The following is an 18,407-nucleotide window of genomic DNA, read 5'->3' on the forward strand; positions in this document are numbered from 1 at the left end:
GAGGAGGGGAGAGGAGAGGAGGAGGAGAGGAGGAGGAGAGGAGGGGAGGAGGAAAGGAGAGGAGAGGAGGAGGGGAGGAGGAGGAGAGGAGGAAAGGAGAGGAGAGGAGGGGAGGAGGAAAGGAGAGGAGAGGAGGGGAGGAGGGGAGAGGAGAGGAGGAGAGGAGAGGAGAGGAGGGGAGGAGGAGAGGAGGAAGAGGAGGACGGGGGGGGGGGGTCTTATTACCACTGTTCTGACCATGCTTGGTCAGTTGGATATTAGGGGGGCGGAGTCAGATGCTGCCAAGACGGCAGCGGTGAGCTGATGTCACAGAAGTGGCGTCCATGTTTGTTTACAGTCTGAGGTCAGGAGAGAGAGTTATATACAGGTTCTCCATTAGCACGAGGAGATGCTGACAGTTTCTCCTTTTATGGAGCAAAGTGACTGAAGGACGTGTGTGTGTGTGTGTGTGTGCGTGTGTGCATGCATGCGCACTAAAAGGCCCATTCGTGTATCACAAGGCCAGCTCCTGTGGCCTTGGACTTTGTTCATCAGTAATAATGACTTTCTCCTGATTGAGCTCTTCATTTAGGAACACACACACACACAGATACATTCAAATGCAGATGCCGTGAATTAAAAGCCTCTGTCCTTGTGTGGAGCCTCAGCAGCAGGTGGGTAAGAGCAGCTTTCATTTTGCGCGGCGCGAGCCGCGGCGTCCAATCATGGGGAGCAGGAAGAACCGTCCTCATGACGATCAGCAGAGAATGACGGCGCTTCCACCACAAAGGGTCAGACCAAATCCTTCAGCCCAGACCAGCTTCACCTGACAAACTTCCTGTCGTCTCCATCAGGCAGAGACACTCACTTCAGCAGGTCCTCTTCCCATCAAACAAACAAAAACAGTGGTTTTTGTTGTCGTTTGGACCGATCCACAGAAAATCAATAAAGTTATTGATTAGTGTGTGATCGTGACAGAGAAGTGTGTTAATGACATCACAGTGGGCCCCAACATGGCTGCCCTGCTGCTGAAGGACGACCAATGAGAATTCTTTGTTGATCATCCAATCAGAAACAAGGCCTCAGGTCACTCTGATCTCAACATCAGGTTCTGTTGCTAGGTGATGACATCAGAAGTGACACAACATAGCTGTTCGATTGTGGAGGGCTCTGGGGTCTGCCTCCTGTGATGTCATCATCAGAAGACATAACAGCTGGATCTTATCGGAATCTCCTGTCCGACCTCAGTCCTGACCCCTGCCACCTCTGACCTTATCAGGTGACTCTCCTCAACACCAGCAGGGGTCAAAGTTCAGCATACTATTTCCTGCCTTTGTTGAATCACTTTTACAATGTTTCTTCACCTGATTGTCCAGACGGCATTTAGTCAAATTCAAATCTAAATTTAAGTTTGTTTATTTCATCAAATCATAATTTATGGCCCGTACAGAGATCCAGAGATCTGGGACCTTCAGATCGGACTGGATACACATCAGACCGTGCGGACACGCCGGTCTCAGATCAGCGTCTCTTTTCTTCAGATTTCAAGTCCTCTGTGTTGCTACATAGCTAATGTTAGCATGAGCCGCTGTTGACGCTGGTCCTGTTAAATTGGACGGTTTATTTTAGCGGCAAAGTGTCAGGAGCAGGGTTAGGGTTAGTTGTCTGTCATCAGTTCATCTTTTATTTTACAGCATCTGTTTTCACTAAACTGTTCGTTGGATGAACTGACTTTGTTGCAAACTTCTCATCAACAACCAACAGCTAGTTCAAACTTCACTCACTAACATCTGTCTCCATTGTCAGCCTGCCAGGAGCGACAATCATTAGCTGAGGCAGCTAACAGATGAGAAACAGTCAGTCCACTCAGTTCTCTACAGGCCGCGGCTCTCTACCCAGCATGCTTTGCTTCATGTCTCCCCTTCATGAGTCTGATCTGTGGGAGCATCGATTTCATCATCAGGTCAGAAAGAAGAGAACCAATCAGACACCGCACGATCAATATGGCGTCAGAGCGAGTATGGAGTCTGAGAGAGATGCATCATTAACTGACAACACACAGACACACACAGAGACACACAGAGACACACAGAGACACACAGAGACAAACCATATAAAAGTCATATTTTTTTTGTTGTAGTATTTTATTGTTAAAATTGTTTTTGTGTATTGTGTATTACTTGATAATTGTTGTAATCCAATAATTTAGTAATAAGTAATATGTTTGTGATATTCATTATAAAACACTTAAAATGTGACAATGATCTTTGTGAATCAGTGAATTCAATATTTAATCAGTTTTTACTGGGTTTAATTGAATTTTTAAAATTTTCACATGATCAAACGCCTTAACTTCAAATTTATTTTCTTTCAAACATCTTAAAATCGTAACATGTACAATGTTACAGCAGTAATTAATATAATAATTATTATGATTAATGTATACATCTGGGCACAATTTTCACTTGAGACTAAACATTTTTGTTCATTAACAGAAAAACGAAAAGAAGGAAAAGTAATTTTCTTTTATAATGAAAAGTGAAAACAGGGGTGATATCTTGAGTCAGAAGGAGAACAGAATATTTCCTGAACTCACCCAGATATGACCCTCCGCTATGACACCAGCTTGATCCCAGAGACTCTGACCTCTGAAGACCAATAATCTTTATCAGAGCTGCCAGATGTTTAAAATGATGTTAATTACAGCAGACCTTCATTTTTCCCTGTTTTGATGCCACCATGATCAGTTGTGTCTTCCTGCAGACTTGAATTAGACACAACGATCTACACAATGCGCCACGAACACACAAATGCAGTAGCAGCGCCCCCTGCTGACCAACGTAATTACAGCAGGAACCGAAGGTCTGTGTGCCCACAGCCTGTTTTCACAAACTGAGCCTCGAACCAACCTACAGGACTTCTGGGACAAAGCTCCTCTGTGTTTCACCTTAAATCTGAAATTACTGAGTGTCGTGCTGCTCCTGGAGCTCCTAAGAGAAGCCTGAGAGAGAAGAACAAAACAAATATAAATATATACAAATATATCTGCTGATGGATACCAGCCCTTCAAAATAAAGACAAAGTTCCAAACTGAAATATGGACATTTAATGGAAATATTTAACTGTTAATATTAAGATAGAGACCTTTAACTCTTTGAACACGGACGTTTAAGCTCATCATTTTTAAAATGTCAGAATAAAACATGATAACAGAATGATGACTGTGACCTTGTTAACTCACCTGCTGAGGACAAGACAGCCTGACAGCAGAGAGGGAGGAAATACGCAGCTGGAAAATCACAGAAGAAGAGTTCAATATTCACTTAGAGCAGAGAGGTCGCACAACCAGTAGACCTTCACACACACACCAGTGTCCGGTGGGTTTTGTCCTGCCTAATAACCTGCAGACTGCGGCCAAGGGCAGCACCTGATCACCACACACAGACACACAACACAAATACACGAACTATGAACACACACACAGCAATTATGAGTTATTGATTGCCTTTTTCCAAAAGGCAGCAGCTGGAAGGGTGTGTGTATATGTCTGTGTGAGTCTGTGTGTGTGCGTGCATCACGACTTCATCAAATGTGCCTGTGTGAGGTGTGTGACTGAACTGTTTGATGGTGCGTTCAGGTACGGGTGTGATCACCAGGGAGTTGCTCCTCACAGCTGATTCATTCATTCATTCATTCAGGTGTGATATCAGGTGATCATGACTCTGACTCTAAGTCTCACAGGTAGTCCTGTAGACCAGTTCAGACCAGGTCTGGAGCAGGAAGTGGTTTCAGGTGTGATGGACTTTTCACAATAAGAGAAAAAACACAATGTTAGCAATGCTGACAACTTTATTAAACTTCTACAAAAACACGTCGTAGAAAATTATTTCACTTTGTCACAATTGCAGACAGAAACACAAACAAACACACTGTGACGTCCTGCTGTATAAAAATAGTAATAAAATCAGACATGTTTATTTTGTGTGTTATGAACAACCAAAGCCATGAAGGAGTGAACAGATGAACGAGTGAACAGCTCTACCTGCTGGACAAACTCACTCATTACAATCTGAGACAGCTCAGAGTCATAATGCTGAAACAGCAGCGCGCGCACACACACACACACACACACAGAACATGTGAGATGTAGAGAGGGAGACAAGTGTAAAATAAATAGAGAGCCGTGTCCTCATTGAATCACTCCAATCAGCTGGAAAATGAACCCAGTCTGAGTCTGACTTATCTGGGCTGGACCCATCTAGCGTCGAGGCCGCTCTGGACTTCAGTCCTGTTGTTTCTTGTTACCTTGACAACACCTCAAACTGAAGTGGCTCTGGTTGCTAATTGTGGCTAACATTAGCAAAGCTAGCAGCTGGTTAACGAAACAGTTTGATGAATGGACTGATGGGAGCCCGGGGTCAAAGGTCACTATGACCGAATCTGTCTGTGGGGATGAAGGCCACTATGACATCCTCCTCCTCCTCTTCATCAGGGCCGGAGGAAACATCCTGAGCACAGACACTTCAAGACCAGTGGACAAGAAGTGGACCTGAAGCTCTGGTTTGTGTGGATCCCTGAATCTAAAACCTGCTGAGTCCAGAACAAACAGACTTGCTGTTATTTTCCAGGATGAACGGAGTGATGAATGAAAGACGACACGCTGACCTGTCCTCCTCCCTCCTCCCCTCACCACTCCTTCTTCTTCTCGTCCATGGAGACCCCCCCAGGGCCCAGGGCCACCACCAGCAGCAGGCCCCCGATCACTGATGTGGTCTGGAAGAAGTCGTACTTGAGGAAGTCGTGCATGGGCCTGTAGGAGGGGACGGTCCAGAAGGCATTGAAGGTGAAGTTGATGCAGAGCAGCCAGACCACCAGAGTCAGAGCTGCCAGCTTGGTCTTAAAGCCCACAGCCACCAGGACCATCAGTGCCGTGCCCACCAGGTTCTGCAGGAACTGAAAACCGGGGGGGGGAGTTAGCATCTGGCTTCACCCAACAGGCTGGTGTCATGTTGTGTGGACTCACAGTGAACAGGCTCAGGTCGAGGTGTAGCAGTGTCAGGAACATCAGGACCAGGAGGACTCGACCCCCCAGCTGCAGGAGGTGCTTCGGAGAACTCTGATGACCGAGGGATGGGACTCCGGCGAACATGCTGCGAGCCTCCTCCCTACACTCAGCCAGCAGGAGCAGCAGACCCCCCCCCAAAGACAGATTCCTGCAGCAGTAGGGGGCACGGTCACGTTAATGAACCTGTGAGGTAAAGTTCCTGCTGCAGGTCAAAGGTCAAAGACTCACCTCATTAAGAACTTCAGGTCCCACAGGATGCTGTAGGCCAGCGTCTGCAAGGAGACAGGAAACCAGCAGACTTTCAAAATAAGACTGACCTGAACGTGTTTTTAAGACAGAAGTTCTCTGAGCTTTCACTTTGAGTTGGCATCTAAATAAAATCTCAGATGTTTTTTTTTTTTTTTCATTTTCCTTAAAAACAAATGGTGAAGAAATTATTCAAAACAAGTTTGAATTTTACTTGTTTTGGGGTTAAAGTGTCAAATGTCCTTATTTCACATTTTCTCGTCAATCAGTATCAGTCCATTGGAGCTGCTATACATCGCTGTCCAAGATGGCGGACCAGACTGTGAGTCCCTGCGCACAGCTCACGTCAGGAAATACCAAGCTCAGCGCCCTCTGAGCTACAGGAGCCCGAAGGGTGAGATCGACTTTTGGTTCAGCCTTGCTGTTGCTGATGTTTGGCATTTAAACGCAGCAGACCAACGACCTGCTGCCACATTCTGGATGAACAAACGGCTGAATACTGTCACAGCTCTGAGATATGAACGAATCAGGCTTACCTGCAGGGCGATGATCCCAAACAGAGCGAAGCAGGCGTTCTGAACAAAGTTCCTGCTGAGGATCAGCACACAGCCGCCTGCGTACACACAGTCAGTCAGCTCTCGTTCTTCATCTGAGGACGGTGTGTGCGTGTGTGTAAATTACCCAGCTGCCCCAGCAAGTTGAGTAGCACAAAGATGTTGGCGAGGAAGCGTCCACAGTTCCAGGTGGAATCGATGTACTCGCTCTGCTCCGCCCACTGAAGCCACATGCGGACTCCGTCCTCCAGGAAGGTGCTGACTAGGCAGAGCCGGGCCACGTGGGGCAGGTAGTGCTTGGTGACCCGGAGGAACTGGAGAGGGGGGGGGGCAGATTAATCGTCCATTAGTTTTGAGGATGCGGTCTGTGGCTCACTGGCCCTGCAGATCATTTTACCAATTTACTGATCATTATTAATGATTCATTTTCACTTAAACTGTGATCATCAGTCCGTTGGGCTTCCTGTCAGGTGACCAACAGGAACGGTTGCTAAGTAACCAGTCAGGATGTGTGTGTGTTGTGTGCGGTTCAGATGAATGAAAAACTAACAAATGACATAATAAAAGTTAAATCACGACAACTGGTGACGTCATTACAGCGCACTTAGAGAAAGTTATCAGTTTGACCTCCACCCCTCAACAGAACTGACAGAACCAACAGAACAGACAGAACAGATAGAACAGACAGAACCGACAGAACAGTCAGAATGAACAGAACCAACAGAACAGATAGAACAGACAGAACGAATAGAACCAACAGAACAGATAGAACAGACAGAACGAATAGAACCAACAGAACAGACAGAACGAACAGAACAGATAGAACAGACAGAACGAATAGAACCAACAGAACAGATAGAACAGACAGAACCAACAGAACAGATAGAACAGACAGAACGAACAGAACCAACAGAACAGACAGAACGAACAGAACCAACAGAACAGACAGAATGAACAGAACCAACAGAACAGATAGAACAGACAGAACGAATAGAACCAACAGAACAGATAGAACAGACAGAACGAACAGAACCAACAGAACAGACAGAACAGACAGAACCAACAGAACAGATAGAACAGACAGAACGAACAGAACCAACAGAACAGACAGAACAGACAGAACCAACAGAACAGATAGAACAGACAGAACGAACAGAACCAACAGAACAGACAGAACAGACAGAACCAACAGAACAGATAGAACAGACAGAACGAACAGAACCAACAGAACAGACAGAACAGACAGAACCAACAGAACAGATAGAACAGACAGAACCAACAGAACAGACAGAATGAACAGAACCAACAGAACAGACAGAACCAACAGAACAGATAGAACAGACAGAATGAACAGAACCAACAGAACAGACAGAACCAACAGAACAGATAGAACAGACAGAATGAACAGAACCAACAGAACAGACAGAATGAACAGAACCAACAGAACAGACAGAACAGACAGAATGAACAGAACAGACAGAACAGACAGAATGAACAGAACCAACAGAACAGACAGAACAGACAGAATGAACAGAACCAACAGAACAGACAGAACAGACAGAATGAACAGAACCAACAGAACAGATAGAACAGACAGAATGAACAGAACCAACAGAACAGATAGAACAGACAGAACCAACAGAACAGACAGAACAGACAGAACCAACAGAACAGACAGAACCAACAGAACAGATAGAACAGACAGAACGAACAGAACCAACAGAACAGATAGAACAGACAGAACCAACAGAACAGATAGAACAGACAGAATGAACAGAACCAACAGAACAGATAGAACAGACAGAATGAACAGAACCAACAGAACAGACAGAACCAACAGAACAGATAGAACAGACAGAACGAACAGAACCAACAGAACAGACAGAACAGACAGAATGAACAGAACCAACAGAACAGACAGAACCAACAGAACAGATAGAACAGACAGAACGAACAGAACCAACAGAACAGATAGAACAGACAGAATGAACAGAACCAACAGAACAGACAGAACCAACAGAACAGATAGAACAGACAGAACGAACAGAACCAACAGAACAGATAGAACAGACAGAACCAACAGAACAGATAGAACAGACAGAATGAACAGAACCAACAGAACAGATAGAACAGACAGAATGAACAGAACCAACAGAACAGATAGAACAGACAGAACGAACAGAACCAACAGAACAGACAGAACAGACAGAACCAACAGAACAGATAGAACAGACAGAATGAACAGAACCAACAGAACAGACAGAACAGACAGAATGAACAGAACCAACAGATGAGTCTCAGAGGAAAATGGACCACCGAAAGCTGGCGTACTGACCCCCCCGCCCCCCCCCACCGGCATACGTGTAACACACCACGAGGAGGCACGACATCATTTTTATTAATTTATAAATAAATATTATTAATTTCAAAATTAAAATTCATTTTCTGCTCTAATCAAATTCACTTCCTGCTCCACACAAAGTTCACCAGAGTTCACTTCTTCGGACACAAGCTGTCGTTAAACCGACAGGAGACACCGACGGCTCCGCGCGGACCCTGAACGACACCGAACCGATCGATCCGGTTATTGATCCGAAGTAACCGAAGCTCCGAGGGCGGGCCGAGTCCCGGCCCGGTCTGCGGCCGGCTCGGCGGCTGTGTTTCCGGTAAGAGCAGCTCACCTGGTCCGCTACATCCTCCGCCCGGCTCATCAGGTCCCCGTGTCCCATCTCTCTTACGGTGAGCTCCGGTCCGGTCCGGTCCTGCAGGAGAGCCCCGGTAACGATGCTGCTGCTGCCTCCGACCCACAATCCTCTGCGAAGAGGGGGAGGGCGTACCCTGCGGGAGGGTCGGGGAAAGGCATGCCACGTGGACTGTCTGAGACTGATGATTTTCTACAAAACTTTTTACTTCTCAACTCTGACAAAACAGAAGTTATTGTACTCGGTCCTGAGCACCTCAGAAAAATACTATCCAATCATCTAATCAGTCTGGACGGCATCACTTTGGCTTCCAGCTCCACTGTAAGAAAGCTTGGAGTAACCTTTGACCAGGACATGTCCTTTGTCCCTCACATAAAACAAGTTAGTCGGGCAGCTTTCTTCCACCTGAGAAACATTAGGAAAATCAGAAACATCCTTTCTCAGGATGATGCAGAAAAACTAGTCCATGCATTTGTAACTTCTAGGCTGGACTACTGTAACTCATTACTATCTGGATGTCCAAACAAATCTCTGAAAGGCCTTCAGTTGATTCAGAACGCTGCTGCACGAATATTAACAGGAACTAGGAAAAGAGATCACATCTCTCCTGTGTTAGCTGCTCTTCATTGGCTGCCAGTAAAATATAGAGTAGAATTCAAAATCCTTCTTTTAACATATAAAGCTCTTAATGGCCAAGCTCCATCATATCTCAGAGAGCTCATAGTTCCTTACTGTCCTAGCAGGCCACTCCGCTCTCTAGATGGAGGTTTACTTGTGGTTCCTAGAGTCTCCAAGAGTAAATCTGGAGGCAGATCGTTCAGTTATCAGGCTCCTCTTCTATGGAACCAACTTCCAGTATCGGTCCGGGGGGCGGACTCTTTAGTAACTTTCAAGACCAGGCTTAAAACTTTCCTGTATGACAGAGCTGATAGTTAAAAAGTTAAAGTCATCTACTCTTTAGCTACGCTGCTGTAGGCCGAGGCTGCTGGGGGAAGGACTGAGCTTCTCTGTCTCCTTTCCTCCCCCCTTGCATGCGCTGAAGAGAACAATGCTTCTTTAAAATCCCTGTTTTTCCCAGTTCTAAGCATTTATACTGCATGTACTAACCATGTTCTGCCAAAGTCTCTGTCTCTCCCAGTCCTCATCTCCATCTTCCTGCAGCATCATGTTCCTCCCTACACCTGTTTGAATATCCCCTCTCCTGCTCTCATTCTCACCCTACACTACACCCCCGCCCATGCCCCCACTCTCGACCCAACTGGTCGAGGCAGACCCCCCCAGCCTGGTTTTGCCCAAAGTTTCTGCCTCTTAAAGGAAGTTTTTCCTGCTCATGGGGGGATTTGTTAGTCTCTTTAAATAATCTAGGCTCTATAATCTGCTCTATATGCAAGGTGCCTCGATGTAACTTTGTTATGATTTGGTTACGATCTGATTTGATTTTATTTGATGTGGACTGATGTAGTCTGATGTGGACTGAGGTGGTCTCAGGTGGTCTGTATTTCAGGACCAGGTATTCAGCATTTAGAGCTGTTTGTGTTCATCACATTATTTTTAATTAAAGATGAAACAAAGAAAACCTGAAAATTTTACTTCATTTAAATATTTGGACTGAAGGACACACACACACACAGTGACAACCTTTGATTTTCCTGTTAATTAAAGTCTCACTGTTGATGGTTGAGTACATGTTAGTCCCTTAGATACCCAGGTGCATGATGGGATACAAACTGAGCAGATTCCTCTGTGCCATTATTACTTTCTCGTCTCCTTTCTCCTCATGTGTCCTCTGTCCTCGTCTCCTTTCTCCTCATGTGTCCTCTGTCCTCGTCTCCTTTCTCCTCTGAGCTTTGTGACTCTGAACACAGGAACACAGTTGACGGTCGATGGTAAAGAAAAATGACCAGTGAAGTTATTTATTTTGACTTAAATCTGAGTTTATATGAAACCATTCAGAGTCTTAGCAGTGTCTTCAAATGATGAAGCATTTGTGTGTGTGTTACCTGCAGGTTAAGGTAGTGTGTGTGTGTCCTGCAGTGTGTGTGTCGAGCTGTGGCCTCTCTGTGGAAAAACTTGTTACAGAGTCGACACAGGAAGCCGGACACAGGAACCACAAAGCTACTTCCTGTTGAGACAGAGACATGTCATGTTAGTGCAGAACTGAGTAGCGTCCACAGGGGGGCAGCAGAGCTCCACCCTCCACCTCCCCAACAGCCAATAGGAACGTACCATATGTGCAGAGAGAGTTGTATTCTAGTGTGTCCACTGTCTGCAACACACACACACACACACACAGGCTTTTGTCCTTGAAAGTCATTTCAACACTTCAAATACTTTCCAGACTTCTTCAGGCCCTGCAGGTTTTACCTCCAACTCTTTGTCCTCTGTCACCTCTGTTTGTTCCTCCACTTCATCATCAGCTACGCCCACTTCCTCCACTTCCTCCACTTCCTCTTCCTCCTCGAAGCAGCCGACAGCATCCACAGTGATCAGCTCCTCCTCCTGAACATCCTGCAGGTGAACCTGGGAGGAGACAGAGAGAGAATCAGACTCACCCCCCAGCTCCTGAGCAGGACGCTGTTTGGTTTTTCTCAATGCAGTTGACCTGCTGTTTGTGCTCTGGAGACTTCATGTGCTCCACAAACTTCCTGGGTGTCCTGAAGTGACGTTTACACACCGGACAGAAGGGCCGACACAGCTGCTTACACAACTGGATCAGAAACACACAAACAGACCTCATCAATCAGTCAGTGTTCTATGAAATATCATCTAATTACTGATTCCAAAGGTTCTTAAAGCTGTTGTTAACAGCTTAAAAGACTTAGATCAGGATCAGGATCTAGGCTGATCCAGATTCTGAGTATATTTGTCCCTGACAATGAAGGAGTTTCCATGGAAACCTTCAGAGCAATAAAATCCAGCAATGGCTGCAATGTCATTGGCCCCCTCTTTCTCTCACCTTGTGTTGTTTTGTTCGTCGGTGAACAATGACATCACCACTGAAGTGAGTCTGACAGGCATCGCACCAATGCCGAGGCCCAGGCCGACGCCCCCTGGAGGACGACACAGTGATGTCAGAGTGCGCTAGTCTGTGTCATCTCTGCGTGTGTGTTCTTACCTGTCCTGCAGTGTGTGTGTGTGGAGGCAGATAGAGTTGGTGATCTCGTGCAGTTTCTTCATGTGTTCTGCTCCTGACATGTGTTCATGAAACACCTGGACCAGACAGACAGACAGAGGCGTTGACCCTGGTGTTGTGGAGGTGTTCCTAATAATGTGATCGGGGTGTAGGCTCACCTGCAGGGAGCAACAGGTGAGGTTACAGACGTGACAGTGGAGTCCGCCTGCCTGTCGGTCTGCTGTCCTGTCTGTCTGCCCGAACTCTCTGCTCTCACTGCTCTGCTGGATGGTGACCTTTAGTGACCCCACACTCTGCAACTGCGAGAGCGCGCGCGCGCACACACACACACACACACATATATATATATAGACTAATTGTCCTGGTTGAGGCCTCTGAGGTCCCACCTGAGTGAAGATCAGCTCTACCTCAGCTGCTCTGCTGTCATCACTGCGCTCAGCTGACTCCTGGTCAGGGGGCGGAGCTCTGGTCGAAACACCACCTACTAACACACACACACACACAATACATATAATAAATATGATAAATGAAATCCAACAGAGGGTTTTGTTGCTGTGAACTCACCTCCCGTGAAGCAGGCACCACTTCCTGTTTGATCACATGACCACGGGGTAGGAGCGGCTGACTCCTCCTGCCTGTGGGAAACAGGTGTGTTTGGTTTGATGAACGGAGTGAGCTCTGTGTTTGGGGAGACGCGGAGCTGCCCGTCCAGTCTGGCCCTCTTGGTGCCTCCTGAGCCTCCCTCAGGTCCCGGGTGTCCAGCTCCTCGCTCTTCTTCTTCTGTGGTGGTGGAGCTGCTGCGGTGTTCCAGATTGTCACTGGTCCCTGAGGCCGCGCACTTCCTGCCTGACACCTGACCATTAAATATACATTAAAGGCCTCCATGAACAGCAGAAGTGTGTGTGTGTGTGCTGAAGGGGGTCTTTTACATGATGAGGGGAAGGCTGCCTCCTCTGCTCAGGTCCAACTGGGAATCGAACCTGCGCCACACTGTTACCTGCTGCAGGCAGGAACCACCTGCAGGAAGAGCAGAGCTGGTATTTATTAGAGTCCCCTACAGACCACTGGACCAGGTCTACTGAGGTTGGGTCTCCATGGTTCTCATCAAACAGGTCAAAGTTCTCACCTTCCTGTCCTCCTCTGCTGTTTGACCATGATGACCTTTGACTTCTGTGTCGCAGCGCTGACGTCAGTGTGAAAACAGGAACTTGGTTTCAAGTCGAAATTTCCGTTCGAACAATTAAAAACAGCCGACGTCGAGAATCTAACTGACAATACATCTAAAACTATCAAAGTTGGCTGTTCGCCACCTCAGCCGAGTTTAAGGAGGCTGTCAGACGGCTCCCTGAATGTTTCCGTTTCAATGAAATAACGAGCTTTACCGAGTTTTCACCGAAAACAGACTTTAAATACGCAGATTTCCAATGCGGATCTGTTTCGGTTAAAGTGAACAGAATAAAGTCAGTAGGTCTGAAATTCAGATCTTCGACAGATAAGAAAAACGAATCTTCTGGTTGAATGAAGACGAATTTAACAGAACTACAGTTCTCTTCTCGCCGCACAGCTGCTAAAGCTAACGGAGCTACATGGAAACTCGGACAGCAGCAGGCGGAGCTGCAGCGACACCTGGCGGCCCGGAGGCCGCGGACACCCGGGGAACTGCAGCCGACCTGCCGGGACCCGGGAGGAGCACATCATCAGTTCATCCGTTCATCTGCTCATCAATTCATCCGTTCATCTGATCATCTGCTCATCATTTCATCCGTTCATCTGATCATCTGCTCATCAATTCATCCGTTCATATGATCATCAGTTCTAAAACTTTAAACAAACTTTCATTCCGATCTGAGTTTGAAGTGGATAAAGAGGAGAATCAATGAGACTGATTGGTGATATTGATCCGTTTGTCATAGACCTGTAACCATGGTAACCTTACCACAGGAAACACTGGGTCTTCCTTTATGAGAGAGACAAGATGACACTCTCCCATAATTCCTTGCAGCAGCTGTAGTTGCCTCTGACACACCTGCTGACCTCATGACTGTGTCAGTGTACCAGCCAATCAGCTGAATTGAAAGACATATTTCTGTCAGCCATCTTGGTTTTTTTACACCAATAGAAGCCATGTTTGGATGAGAAGGTGGACCCGACCCACTCAGTTCTCTCTCCTGATTGGATGGTTCACTCAGTCAGTCCCACAGTAGCCCTGCCCCCTAACCCCTCCCCTTTCCCTCTAAATGAACATCATATTACACTTCTGACTGAGACCAGAAACTCATTGGGGAGGAGGAGGGACATTTTCCCATAGACTTCAATATTATCTGGCTTTTGCTTTTATGCAGCCAGTGAAGTCGCCCCCTGATGGTCAGTAGACAGAATGAAAATGGACTCTTCAGAGGAAGATAAAGAGCAGCTTGTGTCTGTGTGTCTGTTGTCGATCTATAGTCAGTGTTTTTCATTCTGGTTGAAAAGGGAAAAAGAAACTTGGACCATGTGTCCAAAATAATGTGGACACCGAGTCCAGATCACTGAGCTCTGGCAGGACCTGGACCGAATCCTGATGGATTCACCACATGTTGGATCAGGTTCCTCTGTTCCTCTTCCTGTGGTCCAAATCTGGTCTACAGAGGGTCCAGGGGGGTTCCAGGTAGGAATGAACAGCTGATCTGAGTTGGTTCACTTTGAGTTGCACAACCTCTATAAAAGCCATCATCAATGGAGCCCCGATACCACGAGTCACCATGACAACGAGAAAAACAGATCCAGTTACTTCACCCTGATGGAGGTGGAGGTCTGAATTCAGGCCGATGGAGAGGATGAACATGTTTCACTGTAAATGTAACACCGCTGCAGCAGGAGAAGAAATTACTACCTGAGTCAACACGTAAGTTTGGATGGACTCTTCCATTTTACATTTCACCGTCAGAGATCGCGAATAAAATCAGATTTTCATTTAGGTGCAGTTCATCAGGAAAGAAGCAAAATATAAAAACACCATTCTAAAAGGTCAGGCGTGCCTCACTTTGATTTTAATTTTATTTTTTTAAATTGACTTAAGCTATTAATTAAAGTAAATATTAATTATAACCCCGAACAAAATATTTTAACATCATCTCTAATAGCCCACCGAGTAGATGAACACATCATACAATGTTTAGCCATTTTTACTGAAGTCATTCAAAAAGTGACGATGTGTACACAAACACAATAAAATCTACTAATTTAAAAAAAGAGATTAACATTTGAATTCTGCTGAGCCAACAGAAAACCTCTGACAGGCTGAGGAGCTGAGGTCACCCGGGGTCACCCCCCAGGACACAAGTGCCTACATCAGGTGTAAGTATAAACTGGTGTCTTTAAAAAATAAAACTTATATATATAACCCCCCCAATCATCTGCCTGGTTCAGCCTCCGACTGAAACAGTTGAAGTATTCCAGACTCAGATCGAAGTATTCTGAAACATCACAGGAGGAGGATGATGGAGGAGAAACGCTGTCTGCTGCCACAGGGAGAGCAGCAGAATGTAAATCATTTAAAATAATAGAATATATCATTTCTGAATCCTGTTGACTTCCTCTCTGATGTTTCTTACAGGTTTGTGTCCCGGAACACGCCCATCGTTGGGAACAGCAGTTTCAGTGCTCTAAACCACTGTTGCCTTTCCAAAGTGCTCTGCATCACAGATGTTCTAAAGAAAACTACCGTTTGCAAAACGAAAAACAAAACAAACAAAAAAAAAGAAACTGCGATGTGAGTGCACGTACACGGTGTGAGGTCGGTGATGTGTGGCCAGAGAATGTTACTGAGATAAATGACAGATGCTCCTCTGGAAACGCCAGGACATCTAATCTCTCGCCACATAAAGCATTTCCAATTACTTGGCCTTTGATATCAACCGGATCGGGAATGAATGTGGGAGCAGACAGGCAGAAACTCAGAGTTTCCCTCAGTTTTCACATAACCTGCTGTCTGGAGTAACCCTCTGGTCTATAGAGGGTCCAGGTCTAACTGCCATCAGTTTGTGATGGACAAAGTGATGCAGACAGGAAACAGCTGTTTGTTGTTTATTTATTAAATAATGAGGTGACCTTCAGGAAGTCGAAGGTCAAATTAAACACTTTATTACATCATCAGGGTGCGAGAGACAACAGGAAGTCACATCAGTAGAAGTCCTGGTCATAGTCTGTGGCATCCATCAGCTGTTCCATCTCCGCCACGCTATTGGCCAGGTAAGACGACAGCTCCTCTGGAGGGGGGGGGGCAGTTGTGGCTTAATTACATCAACACAAACGGACAAACAGACAACGGCAGCTCTTCCTGTTCCTGTCTCACCTGGTCCCAGGACTCCCAGGACGGCAGAGGCGGAGACAGATCCCAGATTGTTATGCGCGATGCAGCGATAGGTTCCAGAATCCCCTGGCTCCGCCCCTTCAATCTGCAGCCAACTGGAGAGCTCAAATTTCAGAGGCCCGCCCCGAGACTGTGATGCAGACAGATGGGACAGGAAATCAGACAGAAAGTTTTTCTGTTAGCCATACTAGGCTAACAATCTCCCTGTACCTGAACAGAGATGTGGGGGTCGTCCCCCGGCAGGACAACGTCACGCCCCTCCTTCCTCCACTCGACCAATGCCATCGGAAATGCAAACACCTCACAGAGGAAGACAAGGCTGCTGCCTGTCCCGTTCACCTGGCTCAGGGGCGGGACCTTAATGACAGGAACTGACAGACACATGAAGACGTCACACAAGGTCAAAGATTGGACGCGTGGCTTCTTAACATGACATCACAGTGGGGGAGCCGCTCGGGAACAGCTGAGCTAGTTTGTGGTCAGTTAGCTTCATCTGCTAATTAGTCAGTGAACACCTTTGTTTTTATTAGACTTTTATTCTGAAGGACAGCTAAGCCAATTACACAAATATTTTTTTTATCCTGACACTGTGTGTGTGTCAGACCAACAGGAAACCAGGTCTAATTTAAGTCACAGTCATTGTGACCAAGGCCGAGAGATACTATAATCATGTGTGTGAGAGAGAGAAGTGATTCATTCATCCATCTTCTCTCCTGATCTGTTTCCGGGTCACCGGGGGTTCTGGAGCCAATCCCAGCTCAGCTTGGACAGACCAACAACCACTCAGACCTTCGGACAGTTTAGAGTCACCAATGAACCCAAACAGGATGTCTGTGGAGGCCCCGGGCCGGGAGAGAGGAGCTAATTTTAAGAAAAATTACAGAGTAAACCAGACTGTGTGTGTCTCATGTCCATTAAAACTGAGGAATGTGCAGAGGAGGATCATGTGACTTTAAATGGTGTGTGTGAAATTACCTAAACACACACACACACACACACACACACACGGAAAAAAAAAAAAACGCAACACTGAACAGTATATTTTGGAAATAAAGTTGGAATTCTCAGTCTGACAGATCTGGATCTGCAGGACTAAGTAAGGATGGAGAAAGAAGTGATGGTCAGACGGAGTCTCTGGGAAAAGAGCTCCGTCCATCAGGACTCTGGATTTCACTGAGTCCACTTCTTCGACATAAAAAAGGAGGTCCAGCACGGACTCAGTGAGGACCAGGACCGCAGCCCAGTTGGTCCCTTACTCACAGGTGGTGGATCCACCTGGTCCAGGACCCACTCTCCTGATGGAGCGGTCTGGACCTCGATCTGGACTTAGACGAGGTGGTTTCCTTGGCTGCAGCAGAGAATGTAAGTCTGCCCCAGCTGTTGGGACCATGGATCTGGTTCTGACATCTGTCTCCGTCCCAGTGAGTCCTGAACAGGTCTGAGATCTTCACATACCTGAGGCTCCAGGTGAGTCCTACCTGTGTCACAAGGCCCCCTCCTGCTGGTCTTCAGGTCTGGTCTGGAGAAAGCTGCCTCCCTGAACTGGCACATGCTCATGTATGTGGTTCCATCAGAACCACAGACCGGCTCCTGGTCTTCACACACACACATCTGGTCCTCTTCATCCTCCTCATCCTCTCCTCCTCCGGGCCTCGGGTTCGCCTGGCACCTCATCCCGGACCCGCAGAGCCCGTAGTAGACGCTCCGGTCTCCCGGGTCGCAGGCCTGGCCCTCCAGGTTTCCACACTCCCGACAGCAGCCGCAGGAGTCCAGAACCAGACCGGCCCGGCAGCCGCGGGTCTCCGGGCACAGGTCCGGCTCACAAAGTCCGCAAGTCCGACCAGTCCCCGTCCCGGTCGCGTTCCCAGTCCGGTCCTGCTCCCGGCCCCCCAGATCCTCCTCCAGCCGGTCCGGGTCCGACAGCGAGTTTGGAAAGGAGCGGCATATGTGGAGGATCAGACTGAGACCCAGGAGGACCAGTCCTCCGGCTCCCCGCATCTTGACCCGGTCTGGGAGATTAGTCGGGTCTGAACTGAAGAGAGAATCCGGTCCGTCACAGTCCTCCTGGACCAAAACACGGACAGGACTGGATGAAGTCCGGGACCAGGACCAGGACCAGAACTCAGACCGTCGGAGGTTTAAACAGCTGAGCCACTCGCGCTGATTCGCTGCCTGCAGGCACGAGACAAGTGCGCCAAAATAAGGCACAGTCCATCCGGTCCAATCCTTCAAAATAAACCCATTGTCAGTCAGAGTGTGGAGCCGGAAGTCAGGACAGCTGCGGACATTTTCTCCAATAAAATATGTAAAAAAAAAAGAAAAAAAAAAAGAAAAGAAAGAAGAAGAAGAAGAGGATTCAGTGGACCTTCAGCTGGTT

The 18,407-nt window shown here is 47.0% G+C and overlaps 3 protein-coding genes across 7 annotated transcripts; all 3 read right to left on the reverse strand.

Annotated features, from left to right (window-relative positions):
- Window positions 1–3,816: 3,816 nt before the first annotated feature.
- Window positions 3,817–8,809, reverse strand: LOC115048312 (surfeit locus protein 4-like). Its single transcript, XM_029509688.1, has 6 exons — window positions 8,526–8,809; window positions 5,972–6,158; window positions 5,827–5,903; window positions 5,273–5,316; window positions 5,003–5,192; window positions 3,817–4,932 (listed from the first exon to the last, which is right to left on the reverse strand). Exons 1-6 carry the CDS (start codon window positions 8,571–8,573, stop codon window positions 4,666–4,668), a joined length of 813 nt encoding a protein of 270 aa, XP_029365548.1. The 5' UTR covers window positions 8,574–8,809; the 3' UTR covers window positions 3,817–4,665.
- A 1,308-nt stretch (window positions 8,810–10,117) lies between these two features.
- Window positions 10,118–13,321, reverse strand: LOC115048302 (cip1-interacting zinc finger protein-like). Of its 5 annotated transcripts, none has more exons than XM_029509668.1 (12): window positions 12,806–13,321; window positions 12,609–12,696; window positions 12,244–12,532; window positions 11,838–12,163; window positions 11,662–11,756; window positions 11,503–11,596; window positions 11,149–11,253; window positions 10,911–11,066; window positions 10,773–10,812; window positions 10,547–10,668; window positions 10,388–10,401; window positions 10,118–10,355 (listed from the first exon to the last, which is right to left on the reverse strand). In XM_029509668.1, the coding sequence occupies exons 1-12, from the start codon at window positions 12,832–12,834 to the stop codon at window positions 10,322–10,324; spliced, it is 1,392 nt and encodes a 463-aa protein (XP_029365528.1). In that variant the 5' UTR covers window positions 12,835–13,321; the 3' UTR covers window positions 10,118–10,321. The 5 variants fall into 5 exon arrangements, with proteins under 5 accessions (XP_029365528.1, XP_029365532.1, XP_029365531.1 ...); XM_029509672.1 differs by having other exon boundaries at window positions 10,118–10,401; window positions 11,838–11,978; window positions 12,087–12,160; window positions 12,806–13,315; XM_029509671.1 differs by having other exon boundaries at window positions 10,118–10,401; window positions 11,838–11,978; window positions 12,087–12,163; window positions 12,806–13,315.
- A 2,472-nt stretch (window positions 13,322–15,793) lies between these two features.
- On the reverse strand, window positions 15,794–18,202 carry LOC115048310 (kazal-type serine protease inhibitor domain-containing protein 1-like). The gene is made up of 4 exons (XM_029509684.1): window positions 17,509–18,202; window positions 16,241–16,401; window positions 16,013–16,160; window positions 15,794–15,926 (listed from the first exon to the last, which is right to left on the reverse strand). The coding sequence occupies exons 1-4, from the start codon at window positions 18,026–18,028 to the stop codon at window positions 15,841–15,843; spliced, it is 915 nt and encodes a 304-aa protein (XP_029365544.1). The 5' UTR covers window positions 18,029–18,202; the 3' UTR covers window positions 15,794–15,840.
- Between the last annotated feature and the right edge of the window lie 205 nt (window positions 18,203–18,407).

Source organism: Echeneis naucrates, chromosome 9 (assembly GCF_900963305.1).
Source record: "Echeneis naucrates chromosome 9, fEcheNa1.1, whole genome shotgun sequence".
NCBI classification, from domain to species: Eukaryota; Metazoa; Chordata; class Actinopteri; order Carangiformes; family Echeneidae; genus Echeneis; species Echeneis naucrates.